Below are 21,441 nucleotides of genomic sequence, written 5' to 3' on the forward strand. Positions count from 1 at the left end.
GGTGAGTGGGGGAGAAGCTGAGGGTGGGGGAAGAAGGGAGGGGTGGGATTTTAAGTCTGGAAATGCTGTCTTTTCAGGCTCAAGGCAGCCTGGGGATCCCTGGGGATTTATTGAAGGGCAGATTTCAAAAGCAGTAGAGGGTGGGAACAGGGTTGTGGAAGAACCGCACGCAGCTGGTCTAGCAACTGGGGCATCCCCCGGATCCTCCCAGGTTCCCTTCTAGAAGCAGTCCTCTGGTTTCAGCCCAGAAAAGAGACATTTCCCCCCTCCATTTGAAAACTGGGTTCAAACCCCTCTGCAAGTTCTCCTACAGACCCAGAGGCCTTGGGAAAGCTCCTAAGCCTTCTTGGCTCCAGCCAGGATGCTCCAGCCCTGAGAAACTCCTATAAGTCTAGGGCAGTGGTTCTTAACTTGAGTCGCGACCCCTTTGAAGACACTTTCACAGGCATGGCCTAAGACCATTGGAAAACAAGATATTTACATTACAGTTCATAACAGTAGCAAACTTAGAGTTATGAAGTAGCAACAAAAATTATTTTATGGTTGGTGGTCACCACAACATGAGGAACTGTATTAACGGGTAGCAGTATTGGGAAAGTTGAGAAACACTGATCTAGAGAGTCCCCTGTCATAGCTAACTCTACCCCCCCCAACACACACACACACACACACACACACACACACACACACACACACACACACACACACACACGGCCAGAGCACCTTCAGTTTCCTTCACACCATAGCTAACTCAAAGGCACAGCCTTTCCCCAAAGCCTGGTAGACTAGCAGGTTCAGGCTAGTCTAGGGCGGGGACTAGGGAGGAGTGCCTAGAATTGTGAGGGCGGGGACACAAATCCATAAAAGCCTCGGAACTGGCCCTAAGGCCACGGTGGCCCTGGGCGGTCTTCGAATTAAGCTTCACTTGGGTTGCCTCCGGAGAGGCCAGAGGGCGCCATGGGCCGCTACCGCGTCCGTGTGGTCACTGGGGCCTGGCTCTTCTCCGGATCCCTCAACCGAGTGGAGCTGTGGCTGGTTGGGGCGCATCGGGAGGTGAAGCTGGAGCTACCACTGAGGCCCGCACGGGGCAAGGTTAGCGGGCAAGAGCTGGGTCCCTCAGTGTCCGGGCTGGGCGTGGGAGGTTGGCAAGGGACAGAAGGCTAGGGCTGTGACCTCACGACCACAGTGGAGTTTTGTGGAGGTAGGACACCAAGAATGAGGTCAACAACTGGCATGGGCTGGTCTCCTTTTCCCGGACCCCAGCCCAGGCAGCCTCTGATTCCTCCTGAATAAAGTGCCCCAAAGCCGATGTAAATACAGGACTTGCGGTCAGTCATGAAGCTCTTCAGAGCTCCAGTGTGGTGGGAGCTCAGCGAACAGGAGACAGGTGATGATGATGCTCCCTGGTCAGCGCGCTGTCGGCTCTGGTCTCCCCACAGGAACGGAATCCCTTAGACCCACCAGACAGGTTAGGGGTGGAAGGGGAAGGAGAGTGGGAGTGAGAGGTGTTTGATGGCTGCGGTAAGCCGAGGCTCCACAAGGGCGGTTCCGTCTCCGAAAGGCTTCTCCCAATTCCTGCTACTTTCCAAGTCTGGCGAATCTGGTCCCCACAGGAGGAAGAGTTTGACTTCGATGTTCCTGAGGACTTGGGGCCACTGCAGTTTGTGAAGCTGCACAAACAGCACACAGTGGTGGACGACGCCTGGTTCTGCAACCTCATTACAGTTCAGGGGCCCGAAACAAATGCAGAGGCGGTGTTCCCCTGCTACCGCTGGGTGCAGGGAGACGGAGAACTGAGCCTGCCCGAGGGGACTGGTGAGCAGGCAGCAATTCACCTTGGGCAAGTGGCCGAGCACCTGAGGGAAAGGAGGTGGGCGGGGGCGGGGGAAGGAGGGGGAAGGGGAAAGGGGGAGAAGAACCTCAAGAAAGGATGGACAGGCGCTGGCTGGTACAGTGAGTTTCCGGGATGCAAGTGAGGAAATGGGAAGAAGTTGTGAATTCCCCAAGGGTCTCCCAGAATAAGTGATGTTGCACTTGAATTAAAGAGGGTACTAAGCGATCTGGAGACCCTGTTTTCCTAAATAGGAAGTAGGTCACACAAAGAGAAGCAAAGAGCAGGACGAGTTCTGTGATTCAGAACAAGTTGGACAGGGACAGGTGAAGAGCTCACAGAACAGGAGACTGCCAGCAACAGACAGACAGACAGCTAGGAAGGGATGACGGGCAGCTGGTTTGATTGGAGCAGTGGGGACCACCTGGCAGCAGAGGGCGTGCATAAGAGTCACAAAGCTTCAAATATTTACCATGGGAAACAAGAGAAAGAGAGGAAGGAAACCCAGGGTGGTACAGGTGAAAACCGGAAACAGCACGTTGAGACAGGTGGATCTAATCGAGGTGGTAGCAGAAACGAGTCAGTAACTGGAGAGCGGTGACCTACTCTGAAAAGTGAAGCCAGGCGAAGAAAGCAAGGGTGAGGGTGTCCGGATGCTTACGGTGTGAGGTCAGCCAGAGCAACGGGCAGCAATAGATCGCTGCGGTGTCAGGGACCAAGATTTTATTTCCTAATTAGGGTGAGATCCCCCAATTCTAGACATCGATGAAATAAGGTCAGGAAGGAGATTGTGAGCTTAAGGTACGAGGAAACATGGCAGATATCTGGTCTGGAAGGAAGAAGTGGGTTGAAGTCAGTGAAACTGTGAGCCCAGGCAAGACCCGGATGAATGCCTGGGGATCAGTCAAATGAGGCAAAGCCAGAGATAAAGACAACAGAACCCAACAGAAAGCATGGACTAGCTGCAAAAAGAGGGTCGGAGACAAGCGGAAGCGTGCTCAGAACCAGACAAGAAGTATGGCTAATTCTGACTTTCCCTAGCCCGCCTGGCAGGAGACAATGCCTTGGATGTCTTCCAGAAGCATCGAGAAAAGGAACTGAAGGAAAGACAACAGGCCTACTGGTGACTCTCAACCCACAGCCTCCCAACTGCCCCCACCGCTCCCTGCCCCACCCCCACCGCTCATCTCAACCCTCCCCCTGAAGCGTTGTTCCCATCTTCTAGCTGGGCCACCTGGAAGGAAGGCTTACCCCAGACCATAGCCGCAGACTGTAAGGACGACCTACCTCTGAATATGAGATTCCATGAGGAGAAGAGGCTGGACTTTGAATGGACGCTGAAGGCAGGGTAAGGAAAGGGCTAGGAAGCTTCGGGCATGGGAGCAGGGGGACCAAAGCACGGTGGTATTTAGTGAGAAGCTTAACGGTCACATGATGGGGTCATGTCTTAACACCTGTCCTAGGGTTCTGGAAATGGGTCTCAAACGTGTTTACACCCTCCTGAGAAGCTGGAACCGTCTGGAAGACTTTGATCAGATCTTCTGGGGCCAGAAGAGTGCCTTGGCTGGTGGGTGGCTTCCCCAGATCTCCATAATCTCCCAGTGGTCCCTTTACATTACCATGCATGGTTCCTGGAGCTCCTTGGCAAATTAACATCTATTACGACTGATATTCTCACAGAAGCCCCCAAAATGACAAAAAATAAAAATGGCTGAGTGTAGGCTATTCTAAATCCCCGAGGTCCAATGGGAACAACAGAGACATCTGGGCTGCAGTAAATTCCCTCCTTTCTGTGCCCCACCCCTGCACCACAGAGAAGGTTCACCGGTGCTGGCAGGATGATGAGCTTTTTGGCTACCAGTTCCTCAATGGTGCCAACCCCATGCTGTTGAGACGCTCTACCTCTCTGCCCTCCAGGCTGGTACTGCCCTCAGGGGCAGAGGAGCTCCAAGCGCAGTTGGAAAAAGAACTCCAGGTATCTTCCCCCTGCCTGGCACTGCTCTCTCATTACTAGTGTGTAAGACCTAGTGAGGTTGAGATGCCAACGTCAGATGGCAGAAAAGAAGGGACCCCCTGGTGCACGCCTTTTGCTAGGAAAAAAAGTATCTGAAGAATGGTGACGTCATGTAAAAGCCACAAGGACTCCTGTATGAATGGGGGAGAGAGATGGATCCCTAGGACACAGACTGGGTGCAGAGATGTTGAAAGGAATAACGATACACTTGCTGCTGTCATTTTTCCGGATTCCAGTGATCTTAGCAGGGAAAAGGCAATGCCTGCGCTGTGGAGTGGGGAGGTTCGGGAGGTTTTCTGGAAAATTTCGGAGTTGAGTTTGGGAAGGATGGACTGGTCACTGGAGGATAAGCCACAATGTGCTCATTGGCAAAGAAAGCACAGGAGGCTCTCTGGAATCTTCCTCGCAGAGCGGAAGAGGGATTTTTGAGCTGATGGGAGCCAAGAACAGAAGGCCACCTGGGAATGATAGGACAGGGGACTGACCACCTGCACAGGGATTCAGGGCGCCCGTGCTTGGGAGACAGACTGGACTGGGCAGGCCTATTCCGAACCCAGATCTGCTACACATATCCCCATACAAGGCGTCTACCCTCATCCGGGTGGTTTGTGTTCTGAGCTGTTACCTTAAGATTAGAAGAACCAGACCAACCAGACACTGTAGCTATGACAATGGGACTCTGGAACCGATGGACAACAACGACAAGAAGCTGGTGTGTGACCTCTGAACTCTAAGAATGGATGCATTCCTTTCTCCAGAATGGTTCCCTGTTTGAAGTTGACTTCATTCTGCTGGATGGGATTCCAGCCAACGTGATCCGGGGAGAGCAGCAGTACCTGGCTGCCCCTCTTGTCATGCTGAGGATGGATCCCAGTGGGAAGCTGCTGCCCATGGCGATCCAGGTAAGGCTCCCTTAAGTGCCTCATTCCTAATGCTGGTCTCGGTCACTTAAACCTCTGCATCCGGAAACCCGATGTCCAGGTGCTTGGCTCCCCGGTCCTGTCTCTTCTGAGAGCTACCCTCCTTTCACACAGCCTAGTCCCCCTAGCTCATCCAGACAGAAGTGCTTGTTCACGAGTCACAGAAGCTGCGGGGTGTGGTGGTATATACCCAAAATCCCAACACTCTGGAGGCAGAAGGATCATGAGTTCAAGACTGTCCAAAGATAAATGACAAGTTTTTGGGCCAGCCTGAGCTACATAGTAGGATCTTCAAACAAACAGATGGCCTCTTGAGTCCTCACTGTATCACTAACAATACTCAAATAACAGTCTGCATCTCATTCACCCCAGGTACTCGTGAAAAGCACAGGTTTCTGGGTTGGTGTAGCTCAGTGCACAGCACTTACTGCTCGCGGCATCTAGGTGGGGCAGAAGGGGGTTTCTTAAGTCCCATCCCCAGACTTTCTGGTTCAGTGTATCTGCAATGGATGTAAAAAGTGCTTTCCTTACATGTTCCAAATTAATGCTAAGATTAAGCAGCTGAGGACCACACTGAGAACCATTCTTTAATCTCGGTGTCCTCTGCGTCTAAATATCCATGGTTGCTGGACTCTTTCGCCTACTCCCATCAATCAATGGTGAGCACTGCCAATAATCTTCACATCCACCTGTTCAGGTTTGCTGGTCTCTGAGACAGTCTCACTGGACTTTCCCACGTAAACCAGACTTGAAACTACAGAGATCCACTGCCGCTGCTTCCTGAGTGCAGGAGATTAAAGAGGAACCACCGCAGCTGGCTCCTCGCAGCTTCCCAGCTTCCGCTCTCCTTCACCTGCTCTCTGAGCCTCGCGTTTCCCCCCACACCACCACTAGGACGTCCTTTCTGGACCCCTGCTTCCCGTCTGTCCTGCGTTCAGCCTGCCCATCTTGGCACTCCAGCTAAGAGAGCAGAATGACAGGTTTCTCATTCCTTCCACTTGAGTGTGAGGCACCGGAAGGAACCAGTTTAGCTTAGTTATGGGTTTCTCCAGGAACTGTGGCCATGTCGTACACAGAGGGGGAGTTCCATCAATACTCAATTTCTATTTCTCCCAGATTCAGCCTCCCAGTCCCAGCTCCCCAGTTCCAACATTGTTCCTGCCCTCAGATCCTCCACTGGCCTGGCTCTTGGCTAAGATATGGGTCCGAAGTTCAGATTTCCAACTTCAGGAGCTCCAGTTTCACTTGCTGAACACTCATCTGGTGGCCGAGGTCATCGCTGTCGCCACCATGAGGTGCCTCCCGGGACTGCACCCTATCTTCAAGGTAAAGACTCCAACCTCTGTCCCATCTCTCTTAGAACCTAAGTAAGATGTTCTGAGTTAAAGTCTCTAGCTGGACCTGGAGCTCACCCTTGTGGCTCGGCTGGCTGGCCAGCAAGTCCAGGGGATCTGCCTGTCTCCACTCTCTACAACTCAAAAGAAGTAGATACAACAGCAAAACTCTTCATAGCAATCTCTGAGTGAAAAGCGGGGGACAGAAACTGTACCAACACCTTGGAACTTACTTTAGTCAAGCTGAGTCATTTAACATCTCTTAGGGACCATGATGAGGGCGATCCCTGAAATTCCCGAACATCTGGCAGTATCTCTGTGGGCTTACAATATAGTGGAGACACTGCTAGCTGGGAGTGGAGGGAGCCGGGTGGGGGTGGGGGAGAGGCCAGTGGATAAAAGGTTTGCTGCTCAAGCCTGAGGACCTGAGTTTGAATCCTCAGCTCCCACGCAAAACCCAAGCATGGTGGCTCACCTATAGCCCGAGCAGCTGGTGGTGGGAGGACAAAGGAAACCAATTCCAAAGGTTGTCCTCCAACCTCCACAGGGGCACAGTGACACACATGGGCCCATACACACACAGTCTCAGGCAAATAAAATAATGTAATAAAAATAAAAAGATTTGAAAAATCTTGATAACATTTCACATACAAAGATCACAAAACTGCAAGCATGCCAGGTGGTGGTGGAGCATACCTTTAATCCCAGCACTCGGGAAGCAGATGCAGGCAGATCTCTGTGAGTTCAAGGCCAGCCTGGTCTACAAGAGCTAGGACAGTCTCCAAAGCTACAGAGAAACCCTGTCTCAAAAAACAAAAAAAAAAAATACCCCTGCAAGTATATAAAAAGGGGTGATTGTCAGGCTAGTGTAAAGGAAAACAGGGTGTCTGTTTTAGCTTACATGGTGTAAGGGGGTGATTGTCAGGGCTAGGGTAAAGGAAAACGGGGTGTCTGTTTTAGCTACATGGTGTATAAAGCACTGTCGGAGTACTCAAGGTAGGAACGTGGTAAGGAAGACAATTAAGTCCCAAGCCCGGCCAGTCTAGCTGTGACCCCTTCGGGTACCACAGGCTGATTAACAGAATCCTGGATTTCATTTCCTCCATGATGCACCTGCTATTCCGTGTGTACAGTTAGAACCTATTTTCACGCTTGACACTTTCCCCTCTGGCTCAGTCTCCTTCAGTCTCCAGCCGCCCTAGCGATTACATCCCATGGCAAACTGCTGTCTGTCACAGGACACACAGTACGGCTAAATGTGCCGATGTCCCAGGGGTACCTTACTTTGACAGTCAGGGTCTAAGTTCTAAATCATACCTTAATATTTTCCAAACGTCCACTTTCTTGTTTTGTTTTGATTTTGAGACGGGGGTCTCACACAACCCAGGCTGGCCTCCAGCTCTCTCAATTCGAAGACCTCCTCGGTCCTCCTCCGTCCACCTCCCTCACGCTAGGATCAGAGGCATGCACACCACACCCAGATTATGGAGTGCCAGAAACTGAACCCAGAGGCTTTGTTCGTGCTGCTCAAGCATTTTGCCAACCAGTTACATTTCCAGCCTAGCTGTGCACATTTCAACTGTGACAGAGGGTCTGTTAGGTTGTTAAGGGACAAACGGCATAGGCTGTAATGTGCCACATGCTAAATGCTATCTAAAAGTCCTTGAAATTTTTGTTCGGGGTTGTTCCCAGTCATCTTTTCTTCTCCTGTGACTTGGGGCATTCTGTGACACTCAGAATCTTGTGTGAGTTGTCCAAAAATATCTCAGACTAATGTGAGTTGCCTTGATATCTCAAAATCAAAGAGATCACTTGGGCCATTCCTGTGTTTGGCTTGAGCAATTCAGATAAATACCAAAATTAGACGAAATATGAATATTAGCTGTGTAAAAAAGAAACAAAAAAGAATGCATGAGAATGAGGTGGAGTTTTATGAGAGCCGAGGAAAAGGAGAGAGGAGACCCAACAGTACCATCAAGGCTGGGGGACAGAATGGATGTTGAGACTTCTACTGTGCAAGCAGACAGCCTCATATACCCTCCCCACAAGCCACTCCCGAAGAAACCCAAGCGTCAAATAGGCAAAGAATAAAGGTGCAGTTTTGATAAGGAATATTCAGTCTAATTTAAGCTATGAGGATATAAATGACAGAATATAAGAAAATCAAAAGGCGCTGAGAGCTCCTAAAAGACACCCACACTCAGGGTGGAAATAAAGAGAATGAGTAACAGCTACTATTAGGTATTACAAGCACATCACCTACATAGTCACACATGGGAACGGCTCCCTCAGGTAAGAGCCTACTGTTGCCCCCTGTTGGCAGGTTGGAACATTGCATGCTAAGTAGTAATTAATTTGGTACCAGAGTGGTAAGGTGTGGTTTGAAATCCTAGTCACCACGGCTCTAGAGGACAACTCCTGAGGAATTTAGAGAATGTGAATAGTGACCAGAGAAGGAAGAGTCCAGCCTGTCAAGGCCTCGGCATGAACGAAAGCACCAAGAGGACAGTAGGACCTTACACTTGGTGTCAGGTCCTACAAGGAAGGTCTCGAGCACAGCCCCCTTTAATCTCCACCCAGCTCCTAGTTCCCCACATCCGTTACACTATGGAAATCAACACACGAAGCCGGACCCAGCTCATCTCAGATGGGGGAATATTTGATCAGGTAAGGGTCGGGGGGTGGGGGGTATGGTGCTACCTCATCACCCGGCTTCCGTTGATGGTCTGAATACTTAGGGATGCCAGACCAACTTCTGTGAAATCTCAGTCTTAACCTATGAGTCCTGTCCATTCATATGTGTGACTTCAAACCTGAAAACTCCATGCCTGAGCACCGTACAGCCCTTGGCTTTCTATCCCCACTTCATCCATCAAGACTTGTCAACTTTCTTGTCCCAGGTAGTGAGCACAGGTGGAGGGGGCCATGTTCAGTTGCTCACTCGGGCAATGGCCCAAATGACTTACTGTTCCCTCTGTCCTCCTGATGACCTGGCCACCCGAGGCCTGCTGAGAATCCCAAGTGCTCTCTATGCTCAGGACGCATTACAGCTCTGGAAAGTCACTGCCAGGTGAGTGAGATCTGGCTTGCGACAAAAAGTGTCTCTCCAGAGTGGGGTAAGGAACAGGTGGGGTCAGTTGTCAGGTTTAAAAGGAGAGACTAGACTAGGGGCAGGACACAGGAGAGGACGGCTGTCAGAGCAGAGGCTGGGGATCTGGAAGAACCAGGGTTTTGTCCGGAGTGACTAGCAGTTATGGGCAGTTAGAATGACTAACTTTTACCGCTTTTCCTTACATCAGTATATCCAAGTCCTGGGGTGTTAATCACAGGATGCTTGCTTAGCACGAGCAAACCCTTCATTTTGATCCCTAATGCTGCAATAAGTTAATTACTTGAATTTTTAAATGAAAATTAAAACTTCAAAGCACAAATGTGATAGGATCCTACCCTGGCACAGTGAGAGCCAGCTGAGAGGTGGCCCCAGAGGTGAGAGGTTGGAGCCCGTGTTCTCAGCCCAGCTCCCTTCTCTGGGCAGGTACGTGGAGGGGATGGTCCACCTCTTCTACCAGAGTGATGAGATTGTGAGGGGAGACCCAGAGCTGCAGGCCTGGTGTTGGGAGATCACTGAGGTGGGACTGTGCCATGCCCAGGACAGAGGTAAGATCTGTCCCAGCCACAAGGGTCCCTCCTCAGACCTGGGGGACAGAACTCTCCAGTCACACCCACCCTTCCGTTCATGACAGCGTCCTCCATGCCTCCAAACACCCAGAAGCATCCTATACCTCGGTTGTTCTTCTAAAGAGGCCCCAGCCATCAGCTGATACTCAGTTATATCTAGAACCTGCCATAGTTGTATTTTGGACTCAGCTAGAGCAGAACCACAACCTGCTGGGGTTTATGGAGCTCTGCGTCCATGGTTCCCTATTTTTCTACCTGGAGATATAGATGATAAAAGACTTCCCACCAAAGCCCATCATGTCCCACCATGGCTATTCCTTTCCCTCCTGCTGGCTACTGTCCATGCACAGAGGGTTCTGGCACGCTGTACATTTGCCAAAGTGCGATGTCATTCTCAATGCCAGACAATACCATCTGCAAACTACAGCTCAGATCTGAATTCAGGGTCCCGATTCTTGGGGCTCAAGTTTCTTCAGTTAATCTGGTCCTCACTCTCCAGCACCCCTCCCACTAGTCAGGGTGCAGCCACTGCTTGCAGTCAGCTTCCATCCTCCTCCCTAACTCCGGAAAGAACCAGCCTTTCCTGGGCTAACCAGGCTTCCGGCTCTGAGGTTTTTTCGAGCCACTGCCCCTCCACACTTGAGACTACCACCTTGAATCCCATCCACTGTGTCTTAATGGCACAGTGGAACCACCACAGCCAGACCCTGCAGTGCAGCAAACACCTGTCCCCTAAAGAAAACCTCTCCTTGAGGAAGCATGGGGTTTAACACCCCTACTCTTGCAGGACCAAGCTCTCTCTAGTTTCTCAGTCCTGATCCTTTGGCTTCAGATGTCCAGAAAGACGTCTCCCTTGCCATCTCCGCAAGCAGTACTACATCTTGAAATTCACAATAAATATTCAGCGTCTCAGTCTGCTGGGATTGAAATAATGAAGTGGAACAAACGGTGTGGCTTACACATCAGAAGTTTATTTCTCACCATTCTGGAGGCTAAAAGTCTCAGGTCAGAGTGCCAGCATGTTTGAGTCTGGCAGATGCTCTTCCAGATGACACAGGTCACTCTTATGGCACCATGTGGCATAGAAAGAACAAACTAGATCTCTGTCCTGTCTCGCAAGGACACTGCCATCACTCATGAGAGCTCTTAACCCCTGACCTTATAAACTTCCAAAGCCGCCTCATGTCCAAAACTCATCACACAGGCAAGCAATTTCAGGATAATAGCTTAGGGGTGGAAACACATCCATTCCGTACCATAAATATTAGCTTTATCCTCACAAACAGCGTCTCGGCTCCCTTTTGCCACATGCGCTGCTGCACTCAGAGGAAGTGGGCTAAAGTTAAAACAGTGAGAGGAGAGCCGCAGGGAACTGCGTTCAGAGTCAGTCTTTCTCGCCCCGGACAGCCTCAACCAGCATTTAACCTCCCTTTGATGTTCTTATCAGAAAGCAGATGTAATTACACGGACCAGCTCAAATCAAAGCTCCCACACACACTGTAAAATAATTGGCATAAGACAAACTCAGAATTTTATTTAGTTTTCTTGTTTTTTTCAAGACAGGGTTTCTCTGTATATCCTAGTTGTCCTGGAACTAGCTCTGTAGACCAGACTGGCCTCGAACTCACAGAGATTCTCCTGCCTCTCCCTGCCCCCCCCCCCCCGAGTGCTGGGATTAAAAGCATGCACCACTACCACCGGGAAGGACTTTGTTTTGAAACAGGGTCATTTAGCCTAGCTGGGTCTCAGACTGACTTTGTAATGAAAGCTGGCCTTGAACTCATGTTCTTCCCGCCTCAACCTCTGAAGTGTTGGGTTACAGGCATGTGCCACCAGGCCCAGCTCAGGACTTCTCTTATTCTCCATTGTATAACTAAGAGACTATAATTCCTTATCTAGAAATAGGAAAACACATTATTATTGTTGTTGTTATTATTGTTATTTTGGTTTTTTGAGACAGGGTGTCTCTGTGCAGCCCTGGCTGTCATGAAATTAGCTCTGTAGCCCACTCAGGCTGGCCTTGAACTCACAGCGATCCACCCACCTCTGCCTCCTGGGTGCTGGGATTAAAGGCGAGTGCCACCACCATCTGGCACATCATTAATTCTTTTTTTTTTTTAATTGATTTATTATACATACAGTGTTCTGCCTGCATGTATCCCTACAGGCCAGAAGAGGGCACCAAATCTCATTACAGATGGTTGTGAGCCACCATGTAGGTATTGGGAATTGAACTCAGGACTGCTGGAAGAGTAGCCTGTGCTTTTAACTGCTGAGCCATCTCTCCAGCCCCTACATTAACCGACTAGGGATGACTGACTGCCCAGCCCTTAATCTTCCACAATAACAGTATCTATTATTTGCTGAGCAGTATCTAAAAACAGATCATTTTGATGCTTTTTTTGTTGTTTGTTTGTTTAAAGACAGGATCTCACTGTGTAGTCCAGACAGTGGTGTGGGATGGCCAGGAACTCACTGAGCTTCCTGCCTCTGAGCTGGGATTACATCACGCACCACTGCATCCACTGTGCAGATGGAAACTGGAGTGTGGAGAAGTTAGGTGACTGACTGGTCTTCAGACGCTATCCCTATGTTGTTAATGCAGTTCCTATGTTGTGTGACTCCCGACTACAGAATTATTTTGTGGCTACTTCATAACTGTAATTTTACTACTCCCATAAATCAAAATGTAAATATTTGCCAGGCAGTGGTGGCGCACGCCTTTAATCCCAGCACTCGGGAGGCAGAGGCAGGCGGATCTCTGTGAGTTTGAGACTAGCCTGGTCTACAAGAGCTAGTTCCAGGACAGGCTCCAAAACCACAGAGAAACCCTGTCTCGAAAAACCAAAAAAAAAAAAAAATGTAAATATTTGACATGCAGGGCATCTGATATGGGACCCCTGTGGGGGTTGAGACCCACAAGTTGAGAACCTCTGATCTAAAGTAACCAAGATGGAAGAAATTAGGCCAGTGCAGAAACCTATATCTGATACAAATATAGCTACATAAATTAAACACACACACACACCCGTCCTAAAATACAGAGCATCCTGCGTTTCTTTCCTCTTGCTCTGTCACATTTAAGTCCTGTTCTTTCCCTGGCCAGGTTTCCCTGTCTCCTTCCAGACCCGGGCTCAGCTCTGCCATTTCCTTACGATGTGTGTCTTCACATGCACGTCTCAGCACGCCGCCATCAACCAGGGCCAGGTATGGAGTTCAGGGCCCAGGGCCCAGAGAGCGCGTGTCTGGACCTTGGGCTATCTAAGGGAGAGGTGGGAATTCAAATCCTAATGTCTGGGTGCTAGAGTAGCTTCTCTTACCAGCTGGACTGGTATGGCTGGGTACCCAACGCTCCGTGTACCATGAGGATGCCTCCACCCACCGACAAGGGAGAGGTGACTATGGAGATGGTGATGGGGTCGCTACCTGATATTCAGAAGTCCTGTCTTCAAATGACCATCACATGGCATCTGGGTCGCCTCCAGCCAGACATGGTGAGTAAGGACCAAGGAGAGGGAAGTAACAACTAGGGAAAAGGTATCAGCGTGAGGGGCTGGGTGTCTTCGGGCTGGAAGCTGAATGATCCATTCTGTCTCAGGTACCTCTAGGACAACACAAAGAAAAATATTTCTCAGACCCCAGGACCAAAACTGTGCTCAGTCAATTTCAAGCAGATCTGGGAAATTTGGAAAGAGAGATCATAGCCCGGAATGAGCAACTCGACCTGCCCTATGAATACCTCAAGCCCAGCCGCATAGAGAACAGCATCACCATCTGAGCCCGAGCTGCCAGCACTCAGAACAATCCCATCAGCACCAGGGCTGCCACTGCCCTCTTGATTCTGTGCCTTTTTACGTCTGCTGCTAAGACTAATCTCTCCCTCAACTAAACACACTCCACATCAGTATTCTGCCACAGGGCACTAGATGTTCTGCTGTAAAGAGGAATGGTTTCATCTCTGTAGGCCATACACGTTCTACCACTCTTACCCAGCTCTCTCCCTGTACCACTAACGCAGTCACTGACATTATGAGTGTGACGATGTTCCAATAAAACTGTGTGTGGACACTGAGATGTGAACCTCACAAGTCACCAGATAGGATTTTTGGCTTGTTTTCCTTCAGCCATTTATAAGCAAAAACAACGTCTGGTGGTGGTGGTGATCAGCTTTAATCCCAGCACTACAGAGACAGAGGTGGGCAGACCTCTGAGTTCAAGGGCAGCCAGAGCTGCTACACAGAGAAAACCTGCCTCAAAAAACAAAACAAAACAAAAACAAGCAAACAGATGAAGATAAAAGTGCACAATTTCAGATTAGATCTGGTCTAACCTCATACAGGCCTCAGGCCAAAAATTCCAGTTTAAAAAGCATCCGAGAGGCTGAGGAGAGGAAAATGATATTTCTGGGTGAAATCAACTATTACAGCTTAGTCTCTCCTGCCAGGAACCAGCCCTCATAGTCTATGGCCAACATGTAAATTCCTGACTCTCTTCCTTGACAATTTCCCCTCCAGCCCTATTTTTCCAGTTTGAACAAATACCCTGAATATCCCAAAATAAGGGTGTTACTGGTCCCAAATAAGAAGCTTTCTCCAAGAGCTTCCTTCTGCAGCAGTCACTAGGAGAAATGGAAAGCCCTTGTCTCAGGTTGTAACACCCAGTAATCACTGTGTTTCACAAGTTGTCTTTCACAGCCATTTGGAGACTAATATCCACACAATAAATTTTTAAAATGTCACAAGATTCTAGTCCATGACAGTGTTCCTCGGTTTGGTCCTGGAGTCTTGAGATTAAAATGTATTCTCGCAATCATTCTGTGACTATTGTCCTTACTAGCATGGGTACACCAATCTCGGTGCAAAGTTTTTATTCATTGGTGGCTTTGAGCTTGAACCCCAGCCCTGGAGAGGAGGGAGTGTTCTTTAAACATCTGATTACCCTCAAATTATTACCAAATTTGTTTTGGAAAGGAAGGCTTTGTGTGTGTGTGTGTGTGTGTTTGGGTTTTTTGTTTTGTTTTGTTTTGTTTTGTTTTTGTTTTTGGAGACAGGGTTTCTCTGCAGCTTTGGAGCCTGTCCTGGAACTAGCTCTTGTAGACCAGGCTGGCCTCGAACTCACAGAGATCCACCTGTCTCTGCCTCCCAACAGCTAGGATTAAAGGCGTGCTCCACCACCGACCGGCCTTATTCTTGGTTATAACATATCTTGTGGTGGTTTGGATGAGAATGGCCCCAAAGGATCATGTATTTCTGGTCACCAGGGAGTGGAACTGTTTGAAAGGATTACAAGGATTAGCAGGTATGGCCCTGACAGAGGAGGTGTGTCACTGGGGTGGGATCTGCCAGGCCCCACCAGTTCTGCCCTCCCCACCAGATCAGGACGTCTGTCTCAGCTACTGCTCCAGGCCATGCCATGTGTGCTGTCACACTCCCCACCATGATGAGAACGGACTAAACCCCTGAAACTGTAAGCCAGCCCCAGTTCAATGCTTCTTAAGTGGTACCTTGGCCATGGTGTCTCCTCCCAGCCCTGAACGGTGACCAAGACACATTCATCTTACGTCCTGTCTTACTCGGTGTGCCTGAAGCATTTTTAGTGGAGAGAGAGGCAACAGCGACTTCTTTGTGTCTTTTCTCCTTTCTCCCCATTTAGCAACTCCACTGAGCCTGCTTTTCTTTTTTTTTTTTTTTTTATTTTCGAGACAGGGTTTCTCCGTAGCTTTTTGGTTCCTGTCCTGGAACTATCTCCTTTTTAAAAAAAATATTTACTTATTTATTTATTATGTATACAATATTCTGTCTGTGTGTATGTCTGCAGGCCAGAAGAGTGCACCAGACCTTATTACAGATGGTTGTGAGCCACCATGTGGTTGCTGGGAATTGAACTCAGGACCTTTGGAAGAGCAGGCAATGCTCTTAACCACTGAGCCATCTCTCCAGCCCTGGAACTAGCTCTTGTAGACCAGGCTGGCCTCGAACTCACAGAGATCCGCCTGCCTCTGCCTCCCGAGTGCTGGGATTAAAGGCGTGCACCACCACCGCCCGGCGAGCCTGCTTTTCCTAGCCCCATATTTTTCCTGAACGTGACGTCTGGAATGATACTGTATTGCAAGGGAAGCACTTCCAGGGTCAAGAAGGCAGAGACTAATGAAAAGCGTTCCTTCAAGCAGGACGTTAAGGCTCAGGAAGGGGCTCCTCTTTTTTCCTCTCAAAGTGTCAAAGCATCTTTCAGAAGGGAGACCAAGATAGAGGCGACAGACCTGCCTGGCGAGTAATTTCACCGTCTCGCTTACCGTTTTCCCCACTACAGAAGACCACCGGAGACTAAGGTATGTGTGTGGGGTGTGGAATTAGACGATCCCGAGCTTCGCGACCTAACGAAACAGTCCCTTACTGAACTCTGCAGGCCCCTATTCCGATGAGGTTCTTTCCTGACGCCAGGTTAAAGCTAGTTCCTGGTCATGTGATCTGTCAAGTCGGTCACGTGAGATGCCCGCGCCTTCCATTGCCAGACGGGGTAGGTGAAGAGGAAGAATCATCAGGCCCTAGTTCCTGCAGCATTCACGTCCCTGCCACCTAGGTCAAGGAGGACTTGTAAATTGCTGCTTTGGCTTCTGACACCGCGTGCTCCGCCCGAGGCTCGGCCCGCTGCGTGGCGCAGCGCTCTCTTCCAATCGCCCCCCTCGGAGTGGTCCACGCCTAAGGCCACGCCCCCGCCGCTCGGTTCCGCGCAAGTCCCCGAATCCAGCTCCCTGTCCCCGGCGTCTCCAGGCTTCCCTCTCGCCGCTTCTGCACCTCGCTCAGCCTCTAGCGGTTCCTCCCTCTCTCCTCCATGGCGTCGCTCCTGTGCTGTGGGCCTAAGCTGGCCGCCTGTGGCATCGTCCTTAGCGCCTGGGGCGTGATCATGTTGGTGAGCGGGCTGCCCCGCGAGAATCTGAGCGGGCCTGCGGGGCTCCTGGGTTGACGGGTTGGGAGGCCAGGAACCCCCAGGACTTTGGAAGTGGCAGACAGATTAAGGGTCTGGCTAATGAGCCGCTGGGAAACGAGCCGGAACTTAGATCGAAAAAATTGAGGACTAGAGCAAAAGGGTGATGGGGCAGGACCCTGGGAATGGGTGTCAGCGCCAGTAAATTTGCGGACCCCTTGAGGTAAGCAAGAGTTAGGCCCCCGAGACATGCTTGAGTTGGATGGAGGTGAGGAAGAAGTGTGTTTGCTCCCGAAAACGCTAGCCGAGGCCTTGCTTTTCCAGGACTCACCGGGCTTCACTTTGGAAATATGAAGTGCTGGGTTCCCCTCTTCTCTTCCACCTAGTCCCATGATAATGACGCGTCTTGGAGAGCTGCTTGCTATGCCTCCTTGAACCCAGCCCCTCTTCCCAGTGTCCCACCTGACGCCCTATTCCAGACGCCTTTGAAGCCTCCGAAACCAGCTACAACCACCCTACTCCTAACCCTTTCTACTGTTCTGTTGAGCCAACATTAGAAATGGGAGGAGCTTAGGGAGCGACCAAGAGGTAAGGTGCCAGAATTTGACAACCTGCTTATTCCTTTGTTCTTTCAGATAATGCTCGGGATATTTTTCAATGTCCACTCCGCTGTGTTAATTGAGGATGTTCCCTTCACAGAGAAAGATTTTGAGTAAGTGGTGGGGTACTTAGGTGAGGCTGGGTGCAGATGAGAGGGAGCCGGGTATAGGCTCAGAATTATGTGGGGGACACTGCTGAAGGTTGGGGAACTGCAAGAGGAGAGCTGCCCTCTATAAAGCAGTTCCGTGGCAAACTGTCCTTAACATGCAAGGTCCTTGTTTCAATCCCCAGCACTAAACCGTTTTAAACAAAATGTACTTAGGAGCAGTCTTGCAAGCCAGGCTTCCGTGGCCACCCCAATTCAACCAGCTTAGACGTGGCCTCTCCCAATATTCTGCCTGCTTGCGCCTTAATCTACCTCTGCAAAATGGATCCCATGATAGAGCTGGCCCGGCATGATTGTCAGGAGGACCAAGAGAAGTAAAAGCGTTTAGTGTGGTGTCTGGCTCGCGGGCCGTGCGCACTGGTGCTCTGAGTGACTGACATTTCCCTGCTTGACTCGCCACCCCCAGGAACGGCCCTCAGAACATATACAGCCTGTACGAGCAAGTCAGCTACAACTGCTTCATCGCCGCCGGCCTCTACCTCCTCCTCGGCGGCTTCTCCTTCTGCCAAGTTCGGCTCAATAAGCGAAAGGAGTACATGGTGCGCTAGAGCGCGGCCCGGCTCTCCCTTCCCACCCGCTTCCCTATTTAAAGACTCCTCAGCCCGTCTGTCCCACCCATCTGGCGTCCCCTGGGACCTGCAAATTCTGCTCCGGGCCTGAGCGCGCCCTGGACTACAATAAAAAAAAAAAAAAAAAAAAAAAGCGCTTCTCCTAAGCCTGGTGTCGGTGTTTGCAGGGAGGGGGCGGGCCTGGGCTTTGAAAGACTGAGCACAGCTTCAACGAGCAGTCCCGACCCTTCGACGGAAGTGGACTGAAGCCAGCCGGAAGTGAGGCGACGTCTTCCATCTCGTCTTCCTCCGCGCAGCGAGGCGACGCGAGTGACGGGGGAGAGGTCGGGTTTTGGCCAATCGGCTGTGGGGAGGGCGGGACTTCCTGCGCGGGAGCCCAGCGGCCGGCCGCCCGGCTCTCCGTGGTTTCCAGCTCGCGTGGTGGTGGCGGCGGAGCGTCTCCGTGAGGAGGTGCGCGGGGCCATGACGTCAGCGTCCACCAAGGTTCGACCTCCCTCGCGGACTGCGCTCCCTGGCGGCCGCGGGAGGGTGGGCCCCCTGCCTGGTTCCCGGCTGGTGCGCGCTGGGCGGGGGGCGGGCGGATCCGAGGCTGGGCTGGGACGGCGCGCCGCCGGCCCCCCGTAATGCTGCTCCGCCCCCAGGTTGGAGAGATCTTCTCCGCGGCCGGCGCCGCCTTCACGAAGCTCGGGGAGCTGACTATGCAGCTGCATCCAGTATCGGACTCTTCCCCTGCCGGGTACGTGAGACCAGCCTAGGACCCGGACGCCGCGAGCAGACGCTTGGATTAAGTCACAGACACGACCCTCTCTAGATCTAGCAGGGAGCTGTATTAAATCCCGTGTGCCAGCGCGGTGTAGTTGCTAGTCATTGTTGAGTTGGTGAATGGCAGGTGACGATACTGCCAGATCCGCAGTCCCCCACTGCAGACCGACATACTGTCTCCCACCCACCCCGAGCCGCGTGGAATCCCACGCTGCTGCTACACATCTTTTGTAAGGCCCCTACTTGTTGCATTCGTTTCCGTGGGTTGTTTAGAGCAGCTGTTACGTGATGGAGAGAGATGTTTTCAGGTGGCTCTGGATGCAATTTCATGTGGCTAGCGGTTTGTCCCCAGGGCTTTTCTTAGGGAGGTCCTCTTTAGGAATCTCTGAAAGGTGCCCCAGAGACTAGGGGAAAGAGGCTGTTTGGCTGTGGACGGAATAGCCTGTGGGCTGGCGCCACACACTCCTCCTTCCGTTTTTGCTATCACCCTTCTCCCCTTCCGACAGTGCCAAGTGGACCGAGACGGAGATAGAGATGCTGAGGGCTGCTGTCAAGCGATTTGGGGACGATCTTAATCACATCAGCTGTGTCATCAAGGAACGGACAGTGTGAGGGAGGGTGGCTGGCAGAGAAAGGGGAGGGGCGGGCAACTTTCTTCTCCTTACCCATTGTTCTTTCTCCGACTCCCCAGCTCAGCATCTTTCCTACTTTGTTGCTAGTTTCATTAGCATTTCCTTGAAGACTGAAAGACCATAATAATTGTGGCAATTGATCGGAAGTTGAGGAAATGCAATGGTAATTAGGACCTTCAGAGAACTTTCTTTTCAGGTGCCCAGATACTCAATGGGTGTATTTGATGAGGGTTCCCTGGCTATTTCTATAAATCCTTTGAGACTAGCATTTCCTGGGTTGCATTCTGAACCGGTTAGCTGGTCAGGATCCACAAAAAAGTCTCAATCTGCCTTTATCTCACCACAACATACCTGGTGGCCTTACACATCCACATCTCTCTCCCAGAGGTTCATGAAAAGGGCTTTTCTGGCTGCTATGTTCAGGCAGGCCATTCTTCATAACCCTGAGTGGGCGCAGAGCTGCGGGGGGGGGGGGGGGAGCCCTTATTACACATGGATTAGGGCCTTGATCTGGATACTTTCGAAGAAGCTCGTAGAATTCCTTCAGAGTGGCCCATTACTCCTCCCCTCCCCTCTTCCCTCGGTTTCTCTGATGACTGCCTCCCTAATCTGCTTCCTCTTCTCTTCAGGGCTCAGATAAAGACCACTGTAAAGCGAAAAGTATACGAAGACTCTGGCGTCCCTCTGACAACTGAGTCCCCCAAGAAAGGGCCCAAGAAGATGACATCGGGGGTTCTCTCACCTCCAGCCGCCCCTCCACCCAGCAGCTCCAGTGTCCCTGAAGCTGGGGGCCCTCCCCTAAAGAAACAGAAGGCTGGTGAGGGCTGTGGAGTTGCTGCCTAGGGTAGGGGCTGAAGGTCCTACTTGAGAGTCAATGAGAACTGGGCCTGGGCCAGAGAAGGACAGGTGGTGCTTCTGTACTCTGGTGATCCCAAAATGGGCAGAGGGCTGTATAAGAGCATGAAGCTTTGAAGACTGGGAGGAGGGAAAGCAGTCAGGAGACCTAGAACCTAGCCTATGCCCCTCCCAGATGTGACACTCAGTGCTCTGAACGACTCCGATGCCAACAGTGACCTGGTGGATGTAGAAGGGCTAGGAGAAACTCCTCCAGCCAAGAAACTCAACTTTGACCAGGGTAGGAGTCTTCCTCCTCCCACACTGGCTGGGGTGGGGAAGAAGTACTCACCTGGACGGTAGGGGAGGGACCAGCAGAAGTCCCTTTCTTGTGCAAGGGCTTCAGAAGGGAAGGTACTCAGTGCAGGGGGTTGGGTCAGTTAGTGATGATGCTTGAGAAGGTGAGGGTTTTCTTAGAAACACATCCATGCTTGCTCCATCCCGGTCCATTTCCTCCCTGTTCCAGACAGCCTGACCCTGGACTCTGGCCTTCTCTCCACCTCTGCTGATGCTCCTCTCCTCTCCTGCTGAGCCTTCCGACTCTGACCCTCACTGTTCACCGTGGACCTGTGGATCACCTGGGACTCTAAGCAAGGACTGCATGAGAGAGGGTCAGAAAGCCGTTGGAGCTGGCCGCCCTGTTCCTGATAAACCTGTGCCCTCACCCTCTGACCTCCGTCTGCCGATGGACATTTTTATACAGAAAACTATAATAAAAAACTCTCTCAGTATGGTGCTGCCAGCTGCCGTTCCCTCTCCTCTGCTTCTCCCTCGGGGCCCGGCCCCTTCTCAGTAGCTCTCACCACCCTGCCTGGAGCAGCACAGCCAATACTGGCAGACTCGCTTCCCAGTGCCAATATTTCTGTGCTGCTAGAGCCAGGAGAGCTGGGTGTGGGCAACAAAGACTCTACTCTGCTCTGGAGGCCGGAACTTATTCCCAGGGTTGCTGACAGCTAACATGAGACTACCTGGGGGTTTAGAGGGGCTCTTTCCGTGTTTCATACCCCCCCCCTTGCCAGGACCCCATCACTACCACAGATGGGTTTTCTTGTGTGGCTTCTCCAGGATGGCCTCTCAGGGCCAGGCCTCAGCGGTGCCTCCCCCACCCTCGCTCTAA

The 21,441-nt window shown here is 51.2% G+C and overlaps 3 protein-coding genes and 1 long non-coding RNA gene across 10 annotated transcripts; 3 read left to right on the forward strand and 1 right to left on the reverse strand.

Annotated features, from left to right (window-relative positions):
- The first annotated feature begins 913 nt into the window (after positions 1-913).
- Positions 914-14,719, forward strand: LOC101983331 (arachidonate 12-lipoxygenase, 12S-type). The gene is made up of 14 exons (XM_005349697.3): positions 914-1,092; positions 1,614-1,815; positions 2,873-2,954; positions 3,057-3,179; positions 3,295-3,398; positions 3,646-3,806; positions 4,604-4,747; positions 5,882-6,091; positions 8,680-8,766; positions 9,000-9,169; positions 9,635-9,756; positions 12,884-12,984; positions 13,101-13,271; positions 13,376-14,719. Exons 1-14 carry the CDS (start codon positions 958-960, stop codon positions 13,553-13,555), a joined length of 1,992 nt encoding a protein of 663 aa, XP_005349754.1. The 5' UTR covers positions 914-957; the 3' UTR covers positions 13,556-14,719.
- On the reverse strand, positions 11,453-16,208 carry LOC113456316. Of its 2 annotated transcripts, none has more exons than XR_003377137.1 (3): positions 16,070-16,208; positions 13,204-13,381; positions 11,453-11,672 (listed from the first exon to the last, which is right to left on the reverse strand). It is a non-coding gene; the product is annotated as an uncharacterized LOC113456316 (long non-coding RNA). The 2 variants fall into 2 exon arrangements; XR_003377138.1 differs by lacking the exon at positions 11,453-11,672 and adding an exon at positions 12,958-13,038.
- A 73-nt stretch (positions 16,209-16,281) lies between these two features.
- Rnasek (ribonuclease K) lies at positions 16,282-18,169 on the forward strand. Its single transcript, XM_005349698.3, has 3 exons — positions 16,282-16,686; positions 17,337-17,413; positions 17,874-18,169. The coding sequence occupies exons 1-3, from the start codon at positions 16,609-16,611 to the stop codon at positions 18,013-18,015; spliced, it is 297 nt and encodes a 98-aa protein (XP_005349755.1). The 5' UTR covers positions 16,282-16,608; the 3' UTR covers positions 18,016-18,169.
- An 83-nt stretch (positions 18,170-18,252) lies between these two features.
- Positions 18,253-21,052, forward strand: C7H17orf49 (chromosome 7 C17orf49 homolog). 6 transcript variants are annotated; one of them, XM_005349699.2, is made up of 6 exons: positions 18,253-18,519; positions 18,678-18,772; positions 19,305-19,406; positions 20,060-20,247; positions 20,461-20,565; positions 20,791-21,052. In XM_005349699.2, exons 1-6 carry the CDS (start codon positions 18,499-18,501, stop codon positions 20,853-20,855), a joined length of 576 nt encoding a protein of 191 aa, XP_005349756.1. In that variant the 5' UTR covers positions 18,253-18,498; the 3' UTR covers positions 20,856-21,052. The 6 variants fall into 6 exon arrangements, with proteins under 6 accessions (XP_005349756.1, XP_005349757.1, XP_005349758.1 ...); XM_005349700.2 differs by having other exon boundaries at positions 20,795-20,937; XM_005349701.2 differs by lacking the exon at positions 20,461-20,565.
- The last annotated feature ends 389 nt before the right edge of the window (positions 21,053-21,441 follow it).

Source organism: Microtus ochrogaster, chromosome 7, assembly GCF_000317375.1.
Source record: "Microtus ochrogaster isolate Prairie Vole_2 chromosome 7, MicOch1.0, whole genome shotgun sequence".
NCBI classification, from domain to species: domain Eukaryota; kingdom Metazoa; phylum Chordata; class Mammalia; order Rodentia; family Cricetidae; genus Microtus; species Microtus ochrogaster.

Coding starts and splice junctions, on each gene's coding strand:
- LOC101983331 (XM_005349697.3), top strand. CDS start 958: ATGGGCCGCTACCGCGTCCGTGTGGTCACTGGGGCCTGGCTCTTCTCC. Junction 1,816..2,872: donor GAGCCTGCCCGAGGGGACTG/GTGAGCAGGCAG, acceptor GACTTTCCCTAG/CCCGCCTGGCAGGAGACAAT. Junction 3,807..4,603: donor AGTTGGAAAAAGAACTCCAG/GTATCTTCCCCC, acceptor TCCTTTCTCCAG/AATGGTTCCCTGTTTGAAGT.
- Rnasek (XM_005349698.3), top strand. CDS start 16,609: ATGGCGTCGCTCCTGTGCTGTGGGCCTAAGCTGGCCGCCTGTGGCATC. Junction 16,687..17,336: donor CCTGGGGCGTGATCATGTTG/GTGAGCGGGCTG, acceptor TTGTTCTTTCAG/ATAATGCTCGGGATATTTTT. Junction 17,414..17,873: donor TTCACAGAGAAAGATTTTGA/GTAAGTGGTGGG, acceptor CGCCACCCCCAG/GAACGGCCCTCAGAACATAT.
- C7H17orf49 (XM_005349699.2), top strand. CDS start 18,499: ATGACGTCAGCGTCCACCAAG. Junction 18,520..18,677: donor TGACGTCAGCGTCCACCAAG/GTTCGACCTCCC, acceptor CTCCGCCCCCAG/GTTGGAGAGATCTTCTCCGC. Junction 18,773..19,304: donor TCGGACTCTTCCCCTGCCGG/GTACGTGAGACC, acceptor CCCTTCCGACAG/TGCCAAGTGGACCGAGACGG.